This window comes from Cebus imitator, unplaced genomic scaffold (genome assembly GCF_001604975.1).
Source record: "Cebus imitator isolate Cc_AM_T3 unplaced genomic scaffold, Cebus_imitator-1.0 Scaffold378, whole genome shotgun sequence".
NCBI lineage: Eukaryota > Metazoa > Chordata > Mammalia > Primates > Cebidae > Cebus > Cebus imitator.
Genome location: NW_016107693.1, coordinates 910,700 through 933,247, shown reverse-complemented (window position 1 = coordinate 933,247; position 22,548 = coordinate 910,700). Strand labels below are relative to the sequence as shown.

Here is a 22,548-nt window from a genome sequence, read left to right as displayed (position 1 = left end):
ACGGGGTTTCACCATGTTGACCAGGATGGTCTCGATCTCTTGACCTCGTGATCCACCCGCCTCGGCCTCCCAAAGTGCTGGGATTACAGGCTTGAGCCACCGCGCCCGGCTTACCTTTGCCTTTTCAACATCGTATTTTAACTGCCTGTTTCTCATGAAGAAAATATATTCAAGTATTAAAAATATACTGAATATAATTGTTTTCCTTATATGAGCCATATCTAAATAACTGGAGACCATCCAAGATGTTTCTATTCTGCATTACAGACAGGACAAAGGAATTAAAGTGATATTTGGGTTGACAAAGTCAGGGAGAATGATAAGACCCTCTGAAGGATTAAGGATTGACTTGAAGAGTATGAAATACGGTTCAGTAGATAGAGTAGGGCTAGCTTGTGGAGAATCTGATAATTCAGGCACAAAAAAGTATATTTCTAAGAAGACATCTAAGACAAAAGTACAGCATTCAATTTAAGAAGACGGCATATGTCGATATTGAGTTTGAGGATCTTGATTAAATATCTTCTGTTTAATCGGTCTATGACTCATTGTAGCCAATGATGTGGTAGGTTCTTGAGGTGGATTTCTATAACCCCCTAGAATCTTGCATAATGTTTTGGGGTTTTGTTTTGTTCTTTTTTGTTTGTTTTTGTTGTGTTTTTTGTTTGTTTGTTTGTTTTTGTTTGTTTGTTTGTTTGTTTTTTGAGACGGAGTCTCCTTCTGTCACCCAGGCTGGAGTGCAGAGGCACGATCTCAGCTCATTGCAACCTCCACCTCCCAGGTTTAAGTGATTCTTCTGCCTCAGCCTCCCTCATAGCTGGGACTACAGGCATGTGCCACCATGTTCAGCTAATGTTTTGTATTTTCAGTAGAGACAGGGTTTCACTGTGTTAGCCAGGATGGTCTCGATCTCCTGACCTTGTGATCTGCTGGGAAGCTACTTCTACACAAGCAGCTCAATTCAGTCCGCTGGAGACAACCATTTCTGGGGAATGCCCCACCAAGTGTACCCCTGACTGATACAAGGTAGAAAGTTGAGGTTCACCACACCCAGGAAGCTTCCGTGATTCACTCCTGGACTCAGTCTTGTGGCGGAGATCACTGCTGGCTTTCTAGATTCTCTCAGTATTCTATGAACAATACACAGCAAAAGAATGACACACTTAGAGTAACAAGGAGTCATTGCCTCGCAATATTTAGTTCAAAATGTCAGTGGAATTTAAATTGCTGTAGTAGCTTACAGATAATGGAACATCTCTTCTGTAATTCGGTGATATTCCCATGTCAGTGTTCTATGCAAGGCCTCTAGTGCTCTCACATGCCCTTCAAGATTAGATGAGGCTCTCACAGCCCCTAGGTTTTTTTCACTTTCTTTTGAAGCCTTATCAAACTTTTATATTATTAGTATATTCTTTGTTTAATACCTTCTCCATCTCCTCCACTTTCCCACCTCCCATGGCTTTTAACTCCTTAAATATATGATTGTTTGTTAAGTCAGGATCAAGACTCAGCAAGCTTCAGCCCCTGGGCCAAATCCACCCCAACACTTTTTTTTTGGTATGGCCAGCAAACTAAAAATGTTTTTCTCACTTTTAAACTGCTGTTTAAAAATCAAATATCAAAATATTAATAGTTTTGACACATTAAAATGATATAAAATTCAAATATGAGTGTCCATAAATAAAGTTTTATTGGCACGCAGTCATGCTTATTCATTTACATATCACCTATGGCTGGTTTTATGTTACCGTGCAGAGTTGAGTAATTAAAACAGAGGCTGGACAGCCCATAAAGTCAAGAGTATCTACCATCTGGCCCTTTACACAAAAGTTTGCCAGTCCCTGGCATAGAGCACAGCTGTACCTCTAGCACCTGAAATTTGATAGTAAGTGATGATTACTATCTGTCGAACTCTTGAGTGAATGAATATGAATGAACATGACTGGAAACCACCAAGTTTCCAAGATTTCACTGAAAACCATAAATAAATGAAAACTGGAATCCTTAGAATGTATTTTGTGGTTTAGGGTTAGATGATCAGAGTCAGATTTCGTAAAAATATCAATATTCTATTGATCTTATTACATTAATCTAATGAGAGCTTTAATAAGATGGGAGGGGGGCTGGCTGGGAGAATTACAGAATGCCCTATTTTTTTTTTTTTCGAATGATTTAATCTTTTCGAATGATTTAATACTGCCTAGTGAGATATTTGATAGCACTCACAGGGCATGTATTAAAATTATGAATGATGAATGCAGTATACTTGATATTTCCTCCAACATGAAGAGTAAAGAAAACTCATAATCATTCACTTCAATGCTTCTCCCAATTCGTGATTTAGAAGTTTTATGATAAAATCGGGGAAAAAAAAAATCATTGCTACTAATGACATGCTATGCTGCCTTTCAGATTGCAAGAAAACAGGTTCCGGTGCCTCTGGCTTTCCTGTCGAAAGCAGACGCCGAGCGCATGAAGACTGTTCGAATATGTCAGGGACATCCTCCCGTGAGTCCTTCTACGACTCGCTCTCAGACGTGCAGGAAGAAAGCAAGAATGCTGACTTCTTCCCAGGCCTTTCTGCTTTCCTCAGCCAGGAAGAGATAAACAAGAGTCTTGACCTGGCCCGGAGAGCCATCGTCAACTCCGAAACGGAAGATTTTGACTCGGAGAAGGAGATCTCGCAGATTTTCAATACCTCTCCTGCAAGCGGCTGTGAAAATCCTTCCCACAAGGAGACCAGATTGGGTGAACACACCTCAGGAAGACCTCAGGATAACAGGTCGACACCGGCCCAGCCTCTGGCAGAACACACTAAGAGCATCTCTTCGCCTGCTTCAAAGAGGAAAGCGGCCAAGTCTCCCCTGCTCACCAGGCCCAGCTATATCCGGAGCCTCCGAAAGGCTGAAAAGCGCGGTGCAAAAACTCCCAACCCGAATGTCAAGCCCAAAACGGTGACTCCAGGAAAGGCTGGCCCCCAGAGCCAGCTGTGTGATAAGGCGGCTAATTTGATTGAGGAACTGACAACCATATTCAGGGAAGCCGCGAAGCCAAGAAACAGAAGCCCGAATGGGGAGTCCTCGTCACCAGACAGTGGGTACCTGTCTCCCCAAAATCAGCCGTCAGCCTTGCTGAGTGCCTCAGCCAGCCAGAGCCCTACGGAAGAGCAAAGGGAGATGGAAGGAAAGGTCAGATCTCCTGGGGCCAGGCATTGCTACCAGGCCAGCCAAGACGTGGCAGTGGCGCCCAGCCGCAGCTCTCACCCGCAGCCCCGCAGCCAGCTCCGCTTCCCAGCTGCACCTCGATTCATCCAAAAGCTGAGGAGCCAAGAAGTAGCAGAAGGGAGTCGAGTGTACCTGGAGTGCAGGGTCACTGGAAACCCCACTCCTAGAGTCAGGTATGAGGGTTTATTATTATTATTATTATTATTATGCATAACAAATGATTTTGTTGACTTTGGTGTTACTTGAATACGGGAAGAAGGAAGGTTTCCTGTGTAGTTAGCCCTCTGGAGACAGGTAGAGGTTTTGCAAGGAGAGAACCATCCCAGAATTGCAACTACGAGCGGTGCTAGTTATCCCCGGCCAGATCTATCTGTTGGCATGCACCCTCTGTGTACGGAGGGAAGGCAGAGGACCTGAGCAAGCTAAGAGGAAGGAAAACGGTTGGTTCGCTAAGACAGTGAAAGTAATAAACTAGAGACGCTTAAGATGTGAAACTGATTTACTCTAAGTGCTGTGAAAAGTGTGTGTATATTTGAATATGAGTTGTTAAAGATGGTTGAAAGCACGGCTAAAACTGGCAGCTATCTAGAAGTGAAAGGCACAAGCGTGCAGAGGCCGACCTTGGGATTAACCCTCAATAACGCATAGAAGGGAACCGTAAACCCTGAGGCCTACTTGAGGAGACAGAGTAGGAGGAGCCTGAGGGTCAAAAAACCACCTAGCAGGTCCCAATCCCATAACCTGGGTGACAGGATAATCTATGTGCCAAAGCCCTGCAGCATGCAACTGACCCATGGAACAAACCTGCACATGCATCCCCAAACATAAAATAAAAGTTGGAAAGAAGAAAAAAGGATTCTCGTATACACGAAAGAAACAACAAACAAACAAAAATTATCCCCCACATAGATAATTCAGTCTTGGGCCTGGGCTAACTAGGCACCTATTCAGTAACATAAGCACACACACATCCCTTCAAGGTGATGCAAAGAAAGAAGTCAGAACTTTCCTGAGAAAGAGATAAACCAAGTCAGGAGCTCCGCAGCTCTATCTGAGATTTCTATACAGGCTCTGGCCACTAGAGCATAGAGACAGCAAGAAATAACAGTGAAGGGAGTGTGCACAGAGAGTTAATAAGCACTTACGCCACCGTGTTCCTTAGAATTCCCATAACTCTTCTGACTTCCTTGTAGAGTTTATACCTTCTCCTGTACACAAATGTTAAGAGGAAAGAGAGATACTGAAAGATCCTGCAGGGTTTCCAGTCATGATTCCATTTCTCAGCTGTGTGACCTTAGTCAAGTTACTCTACTCCTCTGTGCCTCAGTTTCTTCATCTGTGAAATGGGAATGATACAACCTACATCATTCTGTTTTATGATTAAATAAAATAATACATGGGGGAAAATTAAAGCAGTGCCTTGCAGCTAGTAGCTGCTGTATTAGTGTGACCTATTATCTTTATTGTTTCTCATTTCTTCATTTTATATGGCAAAATGAAAATAACACTTCAAGTCAGGATTATACTACAAAATAATGCATATTCATTTATCTTGGGAGTTTTGCTTTTATTCATGCAGAGTGCTTTACCTAAATTGCATAAATATTTTTAAAGTTAACTCAAAATTATTTAATTTAGAAGAAATGGTAAAGTAGACATCACTGGCTAAAGACTGAAACGCTGGTACTTTGTTTGTTTGTTTTTTTATAATAGCAGATGTTTATTGGACAATTGCTATGAACCAGTGCTGCACAACATTCTTTACACAATTATCTCATGTAATCTCCACAATCACCATCTTTAAGAAGGAAGCTGTTATCCTCACCATATTTCCTATGAGGAGACTGAGCCTTAGAAAGTAGGAAAAATTTGTCCAAATTTATAGATTCAGGTGCCTGCCCCCCCTCCCTGACCATATGAATCAAAATTGCCTGAATTCTTTATTTTTAACAGCTTTATAGATACATAATTGGCATACAATAAAGTTTACATATTTAACATGTACAATTTGATACGTTTTAAGCCCATTAAACCATCTTCCCAATCAATATTGTGAACACAGCCCACAGCTCCAGAACCTTCCTCCATTCTTTTTGTAATTCTTCTTTTCAGCCCTTTCCTGACACACCCCCTTTCTGTCCCAGGCTGCTGCTGCTATGCTCTGTCATATAGATTTCTTTTCATTTTCTAGAACTTTACATAAATGGAATATATTATTTCAGTGCAGTACATCCTCGTGATTTGTCTAGATTTTAAAATTCAGCATGATTACTTTGAGAGTCTTCCATGTTGTTGCATGAGTCAATAATTCATTCTTTAATATTGCTGGGTAGTGTTCCATTTTTGGATATACAGATTATTCAGGTATGGCACTTTCTTATTGGTAGCATTTCACAGAGCACAAACTTCTCCTGTGCCACTTACACAAACGTTGCTAGTGTTGGTTTCTTAATCTGACATCATTGTGCACACGCATGAAGTGAACATCGGCAGTACTGGCTGAAAAGTCATGTGATTAGAGGCAGGCGTTTTTTTTCCACCACCAATTCGTTCAACTAATTCACCCTGAGTTGGCTTTAACAGCAATACTATAATTCTTTAAGAAACTGACAGCAGGGGGCAGTAAAAATCTTTAAGATATTCATTTAATTAAATACGTCGTTTTAATTCTGCATTTATATATGTTATTTATGTATAACTTTTATATATATTATTTGTTTTTTACATTTTACCTTTGACAGAAATGAATCCTTCTTTCAGATTCTATTTGGATTTTTTTTTTTTTTTGAGAATGGAGTCTTGCTCAGTCACCCAGGCTGGAGTGCAGTAGTATGATCTTGGCTCACTGCAACCTCCACCTCCCAGATTCAAGTGATTCTCCTGCCTCAGCCTCCCAGTAGCTGGGATTACAGGCACCCACCACGCCCAGCCAATTTTTTTGAATTTTTAGTTGAGACAGGGTTTCACCATGTTAGCCAGGCTGGCCTCAAACCCTTGACCTCAAATGATTCGCCCACCTCCCCCTCCCAAAGTGCTGGGATCACAGGCATTAGCCACCGCACCCAGCCTCTATTTAGATTTTTTAACCAACTAATCTTGCAATCAAATAATGTTCATTAGAAATACATTCTCATGTCACTCAAAAGTTTCACAGGTTTTCCAACTACATATGGTTCCACCTACATTTACTTCCAAAACAGCCCTTCTAAATGGATTACCATGGAAAGTACACTACAACTTTTAAAACAATGGCAGAAAGCAGTCCATTTAGCACTGAAGAATTAATTAAGGTGAGCAGACTATAATTACTGTATTAAAATTCACTTAACCATTTGGTGATTCTTGGGGCCATCAAATTCACACTTCTGCTTCTTTAGGGGTAGAAGAAATAAAATTTAACTTGGTTTGTATCTGCAGTATTATTAACTAGTTTTCTCTTATCCTGCAGTATATGAAAGTCCAAAACTCATGGACAAATTATGTCCTTCTAGAATAATTAAGTCTTTGATAAAACGTTCCATTGTTGAAGGTTAGCTGGTCATGTTTGTACCCTGTAGAGGCTTTTGGGTTTGGGGGTTGTTTTTGTTTTTGCTAGAGAGGGAGAGTGTAGATGCGCATTGGATTTTCTTGATTTCTGTTCCAAAGATCTTGGTCCTGCTTGTCATGTACTCATAAGTGCACCAGATGCCTAAGAACATTGAGCTCTTTTGACCACATGAGACATATGACAGTCATAAGAAAAAATTTTTGAAGGAAATTTTCTATCAGGAAAAAAACCTTTATTAAAGATTTCCTGCAATGGGGCATTTTAGAACTTGGCTCAGACTGTGTCCGTTCAGAGGACCTAGGACCTAGAGCTTAGGCAGACCTATTGATTGGCAGGCCATCCCCTGAGGTCCTAGAAGCTGTTGAAAGACATGTGGAGAGGCAAGGGTGTGTCAGGAGAAGCTAAAGCAAGCCATGGGCAGAGGTGCAAGAGACGCTGGTTGGTGAGTGCAGAAACACTCATCAGCTTTGGGTAGTTGCAGCTGTACTGGGAGGCCAGTGAGGTGTGGTGCCAAGAAGCTTGGCGGTTGGCCAATGGAAAGGGCCAGGCTGACTTACAGGGAATGCACCACAGGAAAACATGGCAGCAGAGAGGAGGATGAAGACGCAGGAACCAGGACACGGGGAGAAACCTTTATCTTGCAAGAGTTGAAGCTAGTGCAAGGCAGGAGCATAGCTCCAGAAAGACAAAAGAACAGAGCAGAATCTTCGTGACTCAACTTGTGCTGGGTTCAGATTAGGGAAACCAACTGCTAGGTTGACGTGGCTGGGCTATGAAGCAGCTGTCTGGAGCTTAGATAACAATAGAGATTGTTTGCTTTGGAAAGCTGGCACAGTGAACCTTACAAATGTGGATAAAGTAACCCCTACTCAGGGAAGAAGTAACAGAAACAACAGGGTAAAACCGGGCCAGGCTAGTCATTTCAAGACAAGGCAATTCTACTTCATATATAGCCACTTCACCCTCTCACACTGTATGAACACCAGTTATAACTACAAACAGGACTGAAAATATGTTTTCCTCCTCTATTCTTGCATATCCAACAAAATCTCAACAAGAGAAGGAAAAGCTGATAGAAGAAAACCCCATGCATAAAAACGGAAGTTTTATACAATGAAATAGTATTCACATGATATGCAAATTACATTAACAATTTGAACTACTACATTAAACAAAATCAAGAATTCATTTTCTCTGATTATGCTCAAATGTTCCATACTCTCATATACTCCTTCCAAACAGCATACAGACCTGTTCCCTGACATCACTCACCTTCCCTGTTCTCCCTACTCTTGACTTTCGTGAGTTGGTAAAAAAGTTATGAAGAATTTTAGTTCAAAATTACCTCTGGTATTATAAAAAGGAGACCTCACATTTTTGCTTTATACCTTTAAAATATTTCATTGTGACAACTATATGTTTTAAAACCATTTAAATGTAGGGACACTGTGAAATGATGTGCCTAGTAATAGAAAAATCATTCATTAGTCATGGAGGCTGGAGTATAACTCAGGTCTTATGATTCTCGATCCTGTGCTGCAGTTGTTAATGAGAAGACTTAGCCACTGTCACTGTGGTATTAGAAGTTATGCATGGCTTACTGACAGCCTCCAGAAATGGAGACAGTGGAATTGCCACCTTTAAAAATCTACGCTTGGAATTCATATTCCAAATATCTTCAAAGAAAATGGTAGCCTGGCAATTTTCCAGTATCCTTCCATGTGAAAAAAGAAAACAAAGCCCTCCATGGGTGTCCTTCCCTTTTTTTGTACTAAGTTAATAATGGTCAATCAACAGAAAATAAGAATTTTTTTTAAGGAGACGTTAGTGAGCATACAAACATTCAGTGTTGGCAGCTGTACTGGGAGGTGAGTAAAGTGTGGTGCCGAGGAGCTTGGCGGTGGGCCAATGGAAAAGTCTAGGCTGACGTTCAGGGAATGTGCCACAGGAAAACATGGCAGCAGGATCAAGATACAGGGACTAGAACATGGGGAGAAGCTATGTTATTCTCCATGAAATTACTGCAAATAAAACAAAGCATTCCCATTTTATCTACAAGTAGTCCAAGCACATCTTTATATTAGATTATATTATTAATGTAAAGTAAATGTGTGCATATGTAAAAGAAAAAAAACACTTTTAAACACCCACTTGGTGTAGTAAAAGTGGAATCTAGCAATGTGTTTTAATATTCTAAATACAATTACTCATATCTAATCATAAGATACCCACTAGGTCACCATTGCTAGCTCATAAAGTTTTATTTACTATATATAATTAAAAGTAATAAAATCATTTCTTTTTATTATGAAAACACAGCATATCCAATGCCTCCAATTAGTTTACATCAGCAAGACTTTGATCATCATCGAAAGTCAAAACAAGAGGATTAGTCATATCAAATCTATGCAACTCTGTCTGTAGAAATATCCATCTTCTCAATAGCCGGAAAAATGAGACATCAATTTACTTTTCTTACTAAACGTATCAGTATGTGGTATCTCCCATCTTTTGACTGATCTGGTTTGGAAAATGTGGCAACAGCACCACTAGCCAATAGTTTATGAAAATTCAGTGCTTATAAAGTGAAGATCCAGGTGGCTTAGCCCAGGAGTGTTGTTGTTGTTAAAGAACATAGTCAACAATGAGATAATAGAAAATACTATCAGGTTATCAAAATGAAAAAAATCCTAACAATACATATGTTGTTACTGCAACATGTAAATAGGGACAACCAGTTTGGAGAACTGTTTCATGATACACAATTAGCTTAAGATGTACATACACTAAACCTTCATAGAATGCACGATTGCCTACTTGATATCGCTACCTGGATGTCTGATAGTCTTATCAAATACGTCCATAACTAAACTTCTGATTCTCCTCTCCTCCACAAACCTTCTCTTTCCAGATCTTCTCCATGTCAACAAACGCCAATCCTCCTTCCAGCTGTTCAAGAAAAAAATACCTTGAAGTCATCCTTGACCCTCTTTTTCTCACACCCCAAATTCAAATCATCCAGCAAATCCAGTTGGCATTACCTTTAATGTCTCCAAATCTGACCACTTCACTCTACCTCCACAAAGGAGGCTGTACATCAAGCCACCATCATATGTGTCTTTGATATTTGCACTACCTTCCAATCCATCTCCTTGCTTTTGTTATTTTTCATCACAGTCTACGCAGCACTCAGAGTAATTCTTTTTAGTGAAATCATGATCACTTCCCAAACACCATCCAGGGACTTCTCATTCAGTCAGAGTAAAATCCATAGTTTTTACACATCCTCATCAGGCCTCAGGTGCTTCTCACTCAGTCAGAGTAAAACCCATAGTTCTTACACATCCTCATCAGGCGTCATCTCTCTGATGTCACCTCCTGCCGTCCCCAGGTTTAGTCCACTCCAGCCACAGTGGGGTTCTTGGCTGTGTCTCCATCACACCACCATGTTTGTTCCTGTCTGGGGCCTGGCACTTTCTGCTCTCTCTGCTTGTAAATCTCCTCCCCCAGATATATGCAGGATTAAATCCTTCATCCCTCATATCTCTGTCACCTTTACAATATGGTCTTCTACAACTACTCTATGTAAAACAGTAGCTGTGCCCACCCCACTCTCTATTCCACTCTCCTGTTTTTCTCCATAGATCTCATATGACATACTGTACATTTTATTTGTTTGATTTTCATAGTTGTCTTTCTTCCTTCACTAGAATATAAAATCCTTGGGTGTAAGGACTTTATCTGTTTTACTCACTCTTGTGTCCTCAAAGCCTAGAACAGTGTCTAGCACGTAATAGGTGATCAGTAAGTATGTGCTCAAAAAACTGGATAGAACCTAACTATTTATCAAAGAGAAAATGGATAAATTAAATTGCGATATAGTCACAAAACAAATGAGCCAAAATTACATGTATCAGATGTATGAATCTCACAAACATACAAACGACCAAAGAAAAAAAGCTTGTAAAAACTTACACATAAATTACATGGACAGATGTTTGCATATGAAGTTACATTTGCAAAATAATACTATTTCAGGCTTATGGATGTAGTAGGAGTATAGAGAAATGTGTGGGAATGAGGAGGAACACTAATTCCAGAGAGCAGTAACCTTAGAGATAAAGAATGTGATTGGTGGGGAGTCAACTGTATTGGCGGTGTTTTATTGTTAAGGTGGGTAGTAAAGACACAGATATAAACTACATCATTTTAATACTTAATAGTGAAAAATATTGACTTTTATGTTACTCTGTTATCCTTGTGATGTATCAATAAGTTCAGCAGCAATGTTTCTAATGAATACTATTATTTATTCCATAAAAACCATCCAGAAAATAACTTGGTGGTAAGCACTGTGAATCAGATAGGTTGGCTTTTAGTCATTTGTCCATATAATTTTCAGGGTTGTTTTAGTGCTTTTAAAAAATTTTTGTCGTTTATTTTGACTTATGGTGTTTCAGTAGAATATTATATGTATTCAGTCTTGTGCCATGGGTCTTTTCTGGTATAGTCTACCCACTTTATTTGCTGCAGACAATTAAAAAATCTGTATATGAGCTTCTTGTTTTTAAGAAAAAAGTCTGCATTAGGCAGAAAAGCACACACACGCTGCATACCTGTTTAGGACTGGTGAAAGGGAATTCGAAAAGGAACAAGTGCTGCCCACCTCCATCTCACCAACCCAATTGCCTCTCCTCCTGTCTACATACCTAGACAATAGGAACAAACAAGCACAATAGGGCTGGATCCATAAGAAAACAAAGCCTAATTTTATAGTTGCCTATTTTCTCATTCTTTTAGCTCTTCTTTTAATTCATTTGAAGTCTCTTTTTTCTTTCTCTGTGTATTTGCATTGAATGGAAAAAAACAAAAGCCTTTATATTTTGCAGTGGACAATAAATGTTCCCTAGAATATCAAATTGCTGTTGAACTAGAAAGTAAAAGAAATTCAACACAAGAATGGCACCTTTAGTTCCACTGAAGTGAAAAGGTAGCCCTATCTCTGACTCCTCCACACAGATGATTTCTGGGAGTTAATTCATGAAAGGTGTGTGATGCATCATGAGGTTTTGTCTGCTTTCCTATCTTTTTCATTCTTTCTTAATCCCTGTTTTCATCAAATATCTACCCACTTGTAATTTTCACTTTTAAAACTAGCTCTGCCTCTGCAGTAGTTTACCTGCAAGGTCATCGTTAATGAGAATATTGAGTCTATTTCTGCAGACTTCAGTGAAATGGAATAATTCAGTATCCAGCAAGCTCAGGAAATATTGCCCCTGTTGCATGGAATTCTTATTTAATGACTTGAATATCATAGAGCGGCAGCAGCTGCCTTATCACCTCTTCTTGTCAACCCATGACACCATGATGCTGCGAAAAGCCCATTTCAGCTGTATACATGCATAAAGCTGTGGCAAGGTTGCTCACACTGACGTCTTAGTGAACCAGGAAGTAAGGTTGATATTCAAGGCAAAAGTCAAATATCACTATATTGTTAGAAGTTTGAATAGGTTATAACAGTCATTGGTGTCTAGTCATGAGTAGCAGTTGCTAAATTAGACAGTAGCATCTGTTTATATCTCAATGGCCAAGTTTCTGGATTTAACAAAAAAACAATAAACATCATAATAAATTCAGCTGAGGAATAAAAGTAGAGATTTTTTAAAGGTCTTTTGCTTTGAATTTGTGGTGTTTCAGTAAAATATTACATGGAGTCAGTCATAGATCTTTTATGGCGTCATCTACCCAGTTTACTCATTGCAGATGACAAAAAAAGAATCTGTATATAAGCTTCTCATTTTACATAATCCCTTTATAATTAAAAGGGATTAGTGAAACAAGCATCAGAAGAGCTTAATGGTAGACAGTGGAGGTTCTAGAGCCAGAATGTGATTCTTGGCTCTATCACGTATCAGTTAGGTCACTATTGCAAGTTATTTCAACTTTCTGTGCCTCAATTTCTTTGTTGGTAAAATGTAAATAATAGAAGTACCTACCTCTAGGGTAATTAGGAATGTTAAGTCAATTAACACAGAGAAAGAGTTTAACACTGTTAGCACATTGTAGTATCTTAATAAATATTAATGTATTATTTATAAAGTTACTTATTATTTTTAAGTGTTTACTTTTATTGTTTATTGTTATTGGCTTAGTATAAACTCCTTACACTCTACCTTTTCAAAAATCTTTGACTGTTTCCTCTCTTTAAAATCTTTATACTGTCATTTTCTTTTATACTACCAACTATTCACAATGGTATACAGCCAGTGGAGATGGAACACTTCAACAGCACAAAATAAACAAATGATTTATCAGAAATACAATACATCTTGAAAAGTGCTTTGACTATTTGCTGAGTCCTAGATTTGTATGCCAGAGTCAGAATCATCACCAAGGCTGCCATGGAATAGTGGGATACATTCCCTTGGTCTCTGTATAGCATATTATTTTTTATACATTTTTCCCTCACTTGGCCTTCTCTTCCTTCACTGCTGCAGGGTATGTGATCAAAACCAAAGGAAAGTGGTTTGTTTCCGTCTCTACTCCTCCTTCATACAACTAATTATCTCTGCATCCTCTGTCTCTAACCCTCAAAGCTGTGAAGGTCGGCTGTATTATGCATTACCGTCAATGTAGAACACCTTCCAAAAATCTTTGACTATTGTTTTCTTGCTGCTTTTAAAATTGTTTAGCAACTTCCCTCAGTTTGTTTTTTGCACACTTGTTAAATATCTGTTAGCGTTCACTGAAAGTGGTTCCCCAGCACTTTAGCCACTCCTTGATTTTGTATTTCAATAATTTCAGCAGGAAGAAAAATCTAAAAATAGTTTAAGTAACAAATGCAGGCTTTTCCTCAGCTAGATAAATGACCTTTTATTTTGCATTTTCTTACTATTAAGTATTATACCATGCTGCAAAGCTCTCAAAAAGAATGTGCTTTTGGAAGTTTAATTTACTAGTATGCAAACTAGTATCAAATCGTTGTTTTGAAAGAATTTGATCCTGAAGTTTCAGAAGTTTCAGATACTTTCACAGTCAAAACTACTCAATGTCTCAAATCTTTTCTGCAGAGTCTCTTTTAAGTAGTTTTCGACCTGTTTCTTCATTTGCCTTGGGGCACTACCTCCTCATGGATCACTGAATCTGCTTAAGCATAATTACAGCAATTCAAGAACTCCATTTAGACATTGCCTTCTTTTGACATTTTGGAGTTGCTTTACAAAAACAACTATAGCAAATACAATTTTAAGTATGAAACTTGATACAGTATGTGACGAAGATGCAAAATAGTTCTACCAGTCAGTGTTTCAGGGATGTATAACAATAAAAATGGTTCTTTCCTATTTAATTTTAATTGATTTGAACCAAGAAATAGTATCCTATAGAATATCTGCTGAAATAGGACTAAACTGCTGGCCACCTGAACACTGATAGAGAAATCCAATCAAAAGTGTTTCCTGGCCAAAAAAAAAAAATACTAATTGCAAGTGAAAACTAACTTTGTTCTCTCGTTTATAAGTTCCAATGGTGAAGTCTAGCTCCATATAACAGCATATGGTAAATTAGGCCACAGAAGCAAACTTCCAGTCACTGCTTATATGATCCACATGTTGTGGTCCAAAAAATGTAAATAAAAATACCCTAGAGAATAAGGACTTTTTCCTAAGATGATAGCTTTTAGCCTTGGTTGCTGAAAATGGAGAGTATTTCTAGTGAAATTAAAAACAAGTCTAGGGAAATGAATTTCCAAGTAATGGAGGAGAATCTTTGAGAAGGAGGAGAAAGAGAAGAAAGGGTATAGGGGAGAAGGAAGGGAGGAAGGGGGGAAAGAAAGAAGAAAGGGAGGGAGGGAAGGAGGGAGGGAAATGGGAGGAAGGGAGGAAAGAAGAAAGGAAGGAGGAATGGAGGGAGGGAGGAAGGGAGGAAGGAAGGAAGGAAGGAGGAAGGGAGGGAGGGAGGGATAGAGAGAAAACTCTCATCTGAAGATTGATGGTTCTTTCTATTAAAGTCAGAAAGATCTTCAAAATGATTTTCACCATTGTATAGGAATTATTACAGATTGATTGCTTTGGCAGAGAATGTTCTAATTGTGTTAGTGCATAGAGAATGCAGTAGATATACAGTTGATGACATCTAGGGAGATGAGACAGGAAATGTTTCTATTTCCGTTTTGGACTCTGAACCACCACAGACAGAGACTAAGAATTCTCCACATCAATATATGAATTTGATTATGTTAAGGAACCAGCATGGGCCCAGCATGCTTTCTAGAAGGATAATAATGAGAAAGTATTGACAAATAAGAGGATTTGTTCAAGGTCAGGGCTTAACAAGGCCTAGTCTCTCCTGGCCAGGGGCCTTGTTATGCCCTAATGAGTAGGTCCTGAAAGTTAACACCAGAAACATGGTAACATTCAACCACCATCATATATATCTGTGCAGTCACTGTGTAGAATTACACATAGTACTAAACTGTAGGAAGTTTATACTAAAATTTTCATTTTCACTCTTGTCAAGCCTGTGGTTATTATTCTAAAGTCACCAGTTACAATAGTTCCTCTTTATTTTCCCACAGAGCTACTAACACTAAACCCTCATGAAAGTTATTGTCATTGTCCTAGTAATTCCAATAGATATACTAATATTAATAGCCAACATTTCTTGAGTACTTAGTATATACCACTCTTCTAAGGATACTACATGTATAAACTCACTTATTCCAATAAGCAAGATACTGCCACGTTTCTTGGATTCAAGGCATCTATTTTATAACATTTCAACATTTTTATAATCAGAACTCAGAAAAGGACATACTTACAACAGCTGTCAAATGACTGTCATTTTGTGGTTGCATTGCCTATGCACATGCAAATTTGGTCAGAATTGTTTGTCAGTTTAATTATTTACTTGGCCGGTACTATGTGCTGTTTTTTTCTTTATTAGTGGTTCATAAAATAATGGTATCTTGTGGTGACTGGCATGTTCGATTCAGTGAACTACACATTTGTTGTCTCTATTTTTAAAATAACATACTAAGATATGAATAGCTTAGCAAAACTTCCCAATTGTTCAATTACTGGTAGGGTTGGAATTCACACTGAGACAAGCTGGCTCTTGGGTCTGGACCTTTTGTTTCTAAATTTTATGGGTACATAGTAGGTGTATGTATTTATGGGATACATGAGATTTTTTGATACAAGCATGCAGTACATAATAATCACATCATGGAACATGAAGTGTCCCACCCCTCAAGCATTAATGAATCCATACTTTTTAACTGCTATACTCTACTGCTCTTCTCAAGATCTGTTTCAGTGGAGCTTGGGTGAGTCCTCCTGACCATCAGAAACACCACCACAAATACCGAGCATTTCTCTAAAAGCAGAAACTGGTGAATGGCTTCCTTCCATTGCCGCCAGACAATGTTAAGAACCCTTAAGAAAGAAAAGAACCATGATTGATTATTTAGTGGTCCTCATGAGAAAACTGGGCTGTGTACATTCTCAGTCCACTTTATGGTGTCACATGAGGAAGAGTTGGCATCTTTACTCATAGGAACAACCTTCCTTGATGCAACTTGTGAAGGCCTGAGCTACAGAGCCTCCCCTATCAAAGCCATTTTGCTGGGTTTCTCTCTTTCTCTCATAAACAGCACTGATCCCAAGTAGAACATAACAGATATGATTTGTAATCTGCTATAGTACTATTTAATCCTTATGTTTAGCTGCCAGCATTTTAATTAAAAATGTGTTGGCATATGTTGGCCAGAATCCTGAGACATGGAATTATTCCATGTGCCAAGTCTGAGGACACAGCATGGCTGCCAAAAATCGAGGAAGAAAGGTTCCCAACCACACTTCAGTGCAAGTGACTTCTGATATACCTTTTCTACAAAAGGCCATTGCAAAATACAATTCAGCAAGATCATTTTCTACAAAATAAATGATTTTAACTTTGAACAGGGAGCTAAGAATAGGGAAGCATGAAGACTAAAGAAATCAAATTAACTTTGGAACAAAAGATAGACTGCTGTCATAGCGTGAAAAGTCAATGAGTGTATCAAAAGGGGAGATATTCCTCTGCCACAGTAAAATTCATCAGGGGACCACCTGGTGTAGTGAATCTAGGTGTTAGGTGTGCAGACAACGGATGGTGTGCCTTCGTTTGGGGTCAACTTCATTGGCTGAAAATCTGTGCTGCCCCGTTGTATACACCCAGCTCTACAAATATCTTGACCAATTCATTTCCATCCTAGATCCTAGTATTTGGGGGAAATTTTTAATTGGAGGGGCTTGCAACATATGTTATAAGTGCCCTGTTTGTTTTACTATTTGTTAATGGAAAATGCCAATGTGCTACCTCAAATTAGAAATACTATCACTCTTAGTAATAGTTTAAACAAGATATTCCACAGAAGAATCACTCTAGTATGACAGCAATTGTGTTTGGATTGTATTTCCTTTTCTGAATCCTAATAGGCCATGCAGGTAAAATGATGAAACCATTAACAAGGTGTTTCTATCCTATTACAAATCAAAGTAACTTTACTACCACTGTATAATATATAACATATATTTACATATCATATAATATATAATGTATACTACAGCTAGTGCTTGACTTACGACCACAATTGGTTCCAACAGACTGGTCGTAACATGATTTGGTCGTAAGTTGAGTAGGCTATACTTACAGTACTGTGAAATGATGTTATAAAAATCTTTAAGTCATATTTTATCATAATTTTCTTTCATTATTGTTATATATCATAATTTTCTTTGTTCATTTTATGCCATTTGTATCACCTCTACACCATTTTGTTTCTTATTTTTACATTCATCAGGTTTAAGTAAAACACTGCATTACCAGTACCACTGGTTTAATATTTGCAAAACATACAAAAATACAAAATACAGGTGTAAAAAAAACCATAGGAAACATTTTCCCAATTGCAAAACATAGCAAAATATATAAACATGTACAAAACATTTTATTGGCCACTGGTGCTTGGCTGCAGACCGTTGATGTTGTCACCTGAGGCAAGAGTTGGGGTTACCAGAGTTGGTTTTTTTCATAAACATGAATTCTTTCTTTATCTTTGAAAATCGTCGACACAGTCGAGTGTGATAACTTCGTATCACGTGTGATCACATTCACTTTCTTTCCTCCTTCGTACTGTTTAATTACCTTCATTTTCGTGCGAGATCGATGGCCAGCCTTTCCTTCTTGGCAGGCTGAGGCGTAGACAAAGACAATTTCCTCTTGGTAGACATCTTGGGAGGGGTTTGATGAAAAATATTCAAGACACAAAACACAAATTGCTGTACCGAGTCTGGGATAACAGTTGAAATGGTGCACACGGAGATGGTAGTGCTGCTGGAAGCTGGTCCGCACTGTCGTACGCCCAGCTGGGCAACGTTTGTGCTGCCAGACGTGGAGCAGTCGTGGCTAGCTATTGTGGTCATAAAGTCGAATGGTCGTAAGTTGCATAGGTCGTAAGTCGATCAATACCTGTATGGCATTTATGTTGCCAATTTTAAAATTTTATACTTATCTAGTCCCTTTTACCTGCAAATCTTAAAATCTTAACATTTGCTCGTCCAGTGTACCATGTAAAATGGCTTTAGCTCTTTGGAATTGGAAGTTGTTACACTGGAAGTGTATGCTTGAGGTGTGTGTTGGACGCCTAGGAGCAGCCCCTGCCTTCCAGCATAGAGTTCAGCTTCCAACACACACCTCAAGAACCATGGTATTTTTTTGGAACATGAGGCCAGCTCTTAGCTACCTGCAATTTGGAATGTACTATTTGGTCTCATCAGTTTCTTGACCCTTCATGGGGTCATCTTCAAGTTCTGAGCTGTCACACATGTGTTTCTTCTCCTTGCCTTTGGATGGTTTTCTGGCTTTCAGACTTTGACAAATCAGAAAAAGATCAAATCCAGCCAAAACCTGTCTTTCATTACAGTTTGTTCCAGTTGAAATGTTAAATTTTCTCACATCCATGGAATTGAAGAAAATTATGATCCAAAATGAAAGAGGAGTTGGGTTCATCTTTTCTCTCTCACATCCATATTGCACATCAGTCCAGTTTCAGTCCCCATATTTAGTTCTATCTGTTGTCCTCTTGCCTCACTTTCTTCCAGGAGGCCTTCACATCCTCAGGTAGGTCTATAGAAGCACAATTTAGCTTTCCTTTCATCATGCAGAAACAATGCTACACCTGCACTGATCACCTGTGCTTAATGGATGATGGGGGGGTGCAAGTGATAGAAATTACCCAAGGCTCTTAGCACCTGGAGTGTTTTCTCACAGCCTCCCCTGTATGGATAATTTTGTCAGTCAAATAGAGTAAGTGGATCTTTGTTGATCAGAGCAAGAAGCAAACTTGATGCTACCGGCAAAAAAAAATACAGAGACGCAAATGAAGCCTCCAAAAAGGGAATCTGAAAGAGACAAGGTGAAGTATTAGGAGCAGATGGTATGGTATGAGAAACAGTTCCAAGAAGCAATGAGAAAAGGCAGAGCTGGTGATAGTTGAGTGCTAGAGACCATTGCAATATCCATATCCCAAATGGTTCCAGATCAGACCTACCAGGGAATGAAATTAATATGCAACAGTCTCCTCCTTTGCAGGCGGCTCGTGGCATTTGTCTTGGCTCTCTGTGAAAACTTGTGTGTACTCATGATAACACACATGTACATGACAGCAATCCTTCTAAAGCGATGCGAGTCATTGTTGAAGAGTCTCGCTCCTGGCATTGCTTCCTTATGACTTTGAGTAGGATCCAAAAGGAAATAAAGATGGTAACCTCTGTACCTCTTCACAGAGCCTTTCTTCATAGATCAGAAAAGTATTCCTTTGGTTTAAGCTGCCACAGAATTGTGTTAAGATTATTAAAATATAAGTATTTAAATATGAGGATCATAAGCCTGCCCTTACTACTTTTGCTCCATTATCCTGACTCATCATCTTCCATAGACCCTAGCAGATCCTCCTCCTCCCACTCTTCTCCACCCTACTGTCTTGCTCTAAGAGGCTGATCTGTGTAGACTAGACAGACTCCTTCAGGTTTTGGGTTGGGCTAAGTCCTGGAGAGCCTTGGCAGATCAGAAGGAAGAAAGAGAATAATGCAAGGTACTCAGTGTCCCATCTTCCTCCTACGGGTTTGCCTGGGCCTTCTAAGTCAAATGAAGGTCTCCACTCAACCCAATTCTTCCCTGTGTTCAGGAAAGTGAATTCACTCTCTGTCCCTTTATGGTTAGGAGTGGTAGCAATTCTGCTTTGTAGTCCAAAGATGATCCCTTATCCCTGTGGTTTCCTTGTACCCTGATGACACCTTCAGATCTGATCTTTCCATGAAACCCTCCTCGCGTTATCTGGGTTTTAGTGTGCCCTCTCTTCCTAGCTGGGATCACAACTGCTACATCCTCTTCCTGATTGCCTATGCCTAAAATGATGATTACCCGTAATTATTATCCAGATATGGTAACACAAGCAATTCCTGAAATGCTTTCCTCTGAATTTGCTAAGGATTACTCACCAGCAAGTTATACAACTTCAGTATTACTTTTCCAGCTCTATGCTCCCTATTACTTCTCATTGTTTGCCTTCAGACTTTTTAAGTAAACTTCAACTCCAATTCCATAACTTAGTAAAAGAATCACACTGATGTGAAAGTCCAAAAAGACATTTGATGTCATAAGTGGAATTTTCTCATTCATTCTTTCTGTCAGTGAGAAATGAAATGTCTAACACTAAATGGAGCACTACATATGTCAGACATTTTTTACAAAGGATTTTATATACTTTCTGTCATCCAGCTCCTTTGCAAGCTCTGTAGAGCAAGCTCTGTTATTATGTGTTTTAGATGTGAGAAAACTGGGACTCAGAGAGGTAAGCAAACTACGCAAAGACATACCCTGATAGTAATTTGTCTGGGATTATTAACACCAAAAATTGGCTCTTTGGTAGAATTTGTAACCATGGGTGATTCATACGTTTGAAGTGGTGCTTGAGTTATTTAATGGTACATAGCAAACCACTCCAAAATTTAATGGCTTAAAACAATTTATTATTTTCTCCCACTTGCTAGTCTATTTGAAGATTATCTACTACAGGGGAACTCTTAGGCATTTTTTTTCATGTCTGTTATCCTGGAAACAGTAAACTCTAAAGAGAATATAGAATAGAGAATATCATGGAGTTTGGATGAGGAGGGTGATACAACAGGCTTACAGCTTGAATTAGGAGTCAAGCCAAAAGGAAGGTAGGAAGAGGAATCCAGATCCATGAAAAGGAGGAAGCACCTAACGTAAAAACTAGATGTGCCATTAAGAATTATGCTTTGGGCCAGGCACGGTGGCTCACACCTGTAATCCCAGCACTTCGGGAGGCCAAGGCAGGCAGATCACTGGAGGCCAGGAGTTGGCCAACCTAGCAAAACCCCATCTGTACTAAGAATACAAGAAAAGTAGCTGGGCATGGCAGCACATGCCTGTAATCTTGGCTACTCCAGAGACTAAGGCACAAGAATTGCTTGAAGCTGGGAGGTGGAGGTTGAGGTGAGCCAAGATTGTGCCACTGCACTCCAGCCTGAGCAACAGAGACAAACTCTGTCTCAAAAAAAAAATTGTGTTTTGCTCTTCAAAATCTGACTCCCGCCCTCCATGATGTAACCTGCAGCATTGTATGAGTGCACGGGCAGGGAAAGAGGAGAAAGGTACACAATTAAGAAGGCCATGGCTTCCCTAGGCACTCACTGAACTGCATTACCACATGACGATGGAAAGTCTTAAGCTGGTTTCCGCCCCCCTCAAAAAAAAATGAATCTGGTAAATCACTATGTTTAACTTACATCTGTTTTAGTAAAATCTAAGAACAATCATTTAATATAAAAAATTTTTTAGACACTTTCTTACTGAAAACTATCTAAGATCCAATTCCACCATGGGTTCTGCAGTGAGAGTTCTCAGTAGACAGTAGAAGACAATCACAATCACAAAATCAAAAAAAGCTGTTATAATTGTAAATGAAATAATTACAGACAAAATGACTAAGTATTGACATTTTGTTTTTAAAAGTAAACGCCAGGCTAAAAAAAATGAAAATATATATGTAAAGAAGTAATTGTGGCAGCTAAAGCAAAGCATATACCTTCTTCACCTAAAATATTGGCTTACATGTTTATTTTCATTTTAATGAAACCCAGCCCTTGTATGATATGTGCAAATGTCAAACTAAGTTTCCAACCACTCTAAATGGTGCACATTTAACAATGTTTTATTTTATTTCATTATTGCTATGGCCCTCAGGTTCTGTGTTAGAACAATTGCAAACTGTAAAAAATTAGAAGAAATTTTTGAGGATTTACTCTCCGGAACAGTGACTAAATATAATTTGATAGAAATGAAGTAACAATAGCTAACTCTAATTTACCCACTGCAATTGGTAATAAAGGAAAATAGTTAAAATCTCAAACACTGGAAGTCTGATATTTTAGCCAACAATCTCAACCTTCTCATTAAACAAAATATTTCTTTGCAGGTAAGGCCTCTGCCCCATCCTCTCATCTTCCATTGATGTCTATTACATGCATTTAGAATATGTTATGCACGCAATGGACATTTGTAGAACACTCCTCAAGGGTAAAGCTCTGTTAGGTACTAGAGGGTACAAAAACTCACTTCATCCCTTCAATTAACCTAGAATTGCAGGTGAGAGAGAGAGACACACATGCAACTGGAAGTTTCCCCCTCTCACAGTATTGATATAATTGG

General features: G+C 38.9%; 1 protein-coding gene across 4 annotated transcripts in view; it reads left to right on the top strand.

Moving 5' to 3' along the window:
• PALLD (palladin, cytoskeletal associated protein) overlaps positions 1–22,548 on the top strand; it is a 457,931-nt gene that overhangs the window by 12,910 nt on the left and 422,473 nt on the right. For all 4 annotated transcript variants that reach the window (XM_017507554.2, XM_037731053.1, XM_017507552.2 and 1 more), the window contains exon 2: positions 2,413–3,397. In XM_017507554.2, the coding sequence (XP_017363043.1) occupies positions 2,490–3,397 (908 nt within the window). In that variant the 5' untranslated portion in view covers positions 2,413–2,489. The remainder of the gene's footprint in view (positions 1–2,412; positions 3,398–22,548) is intronic.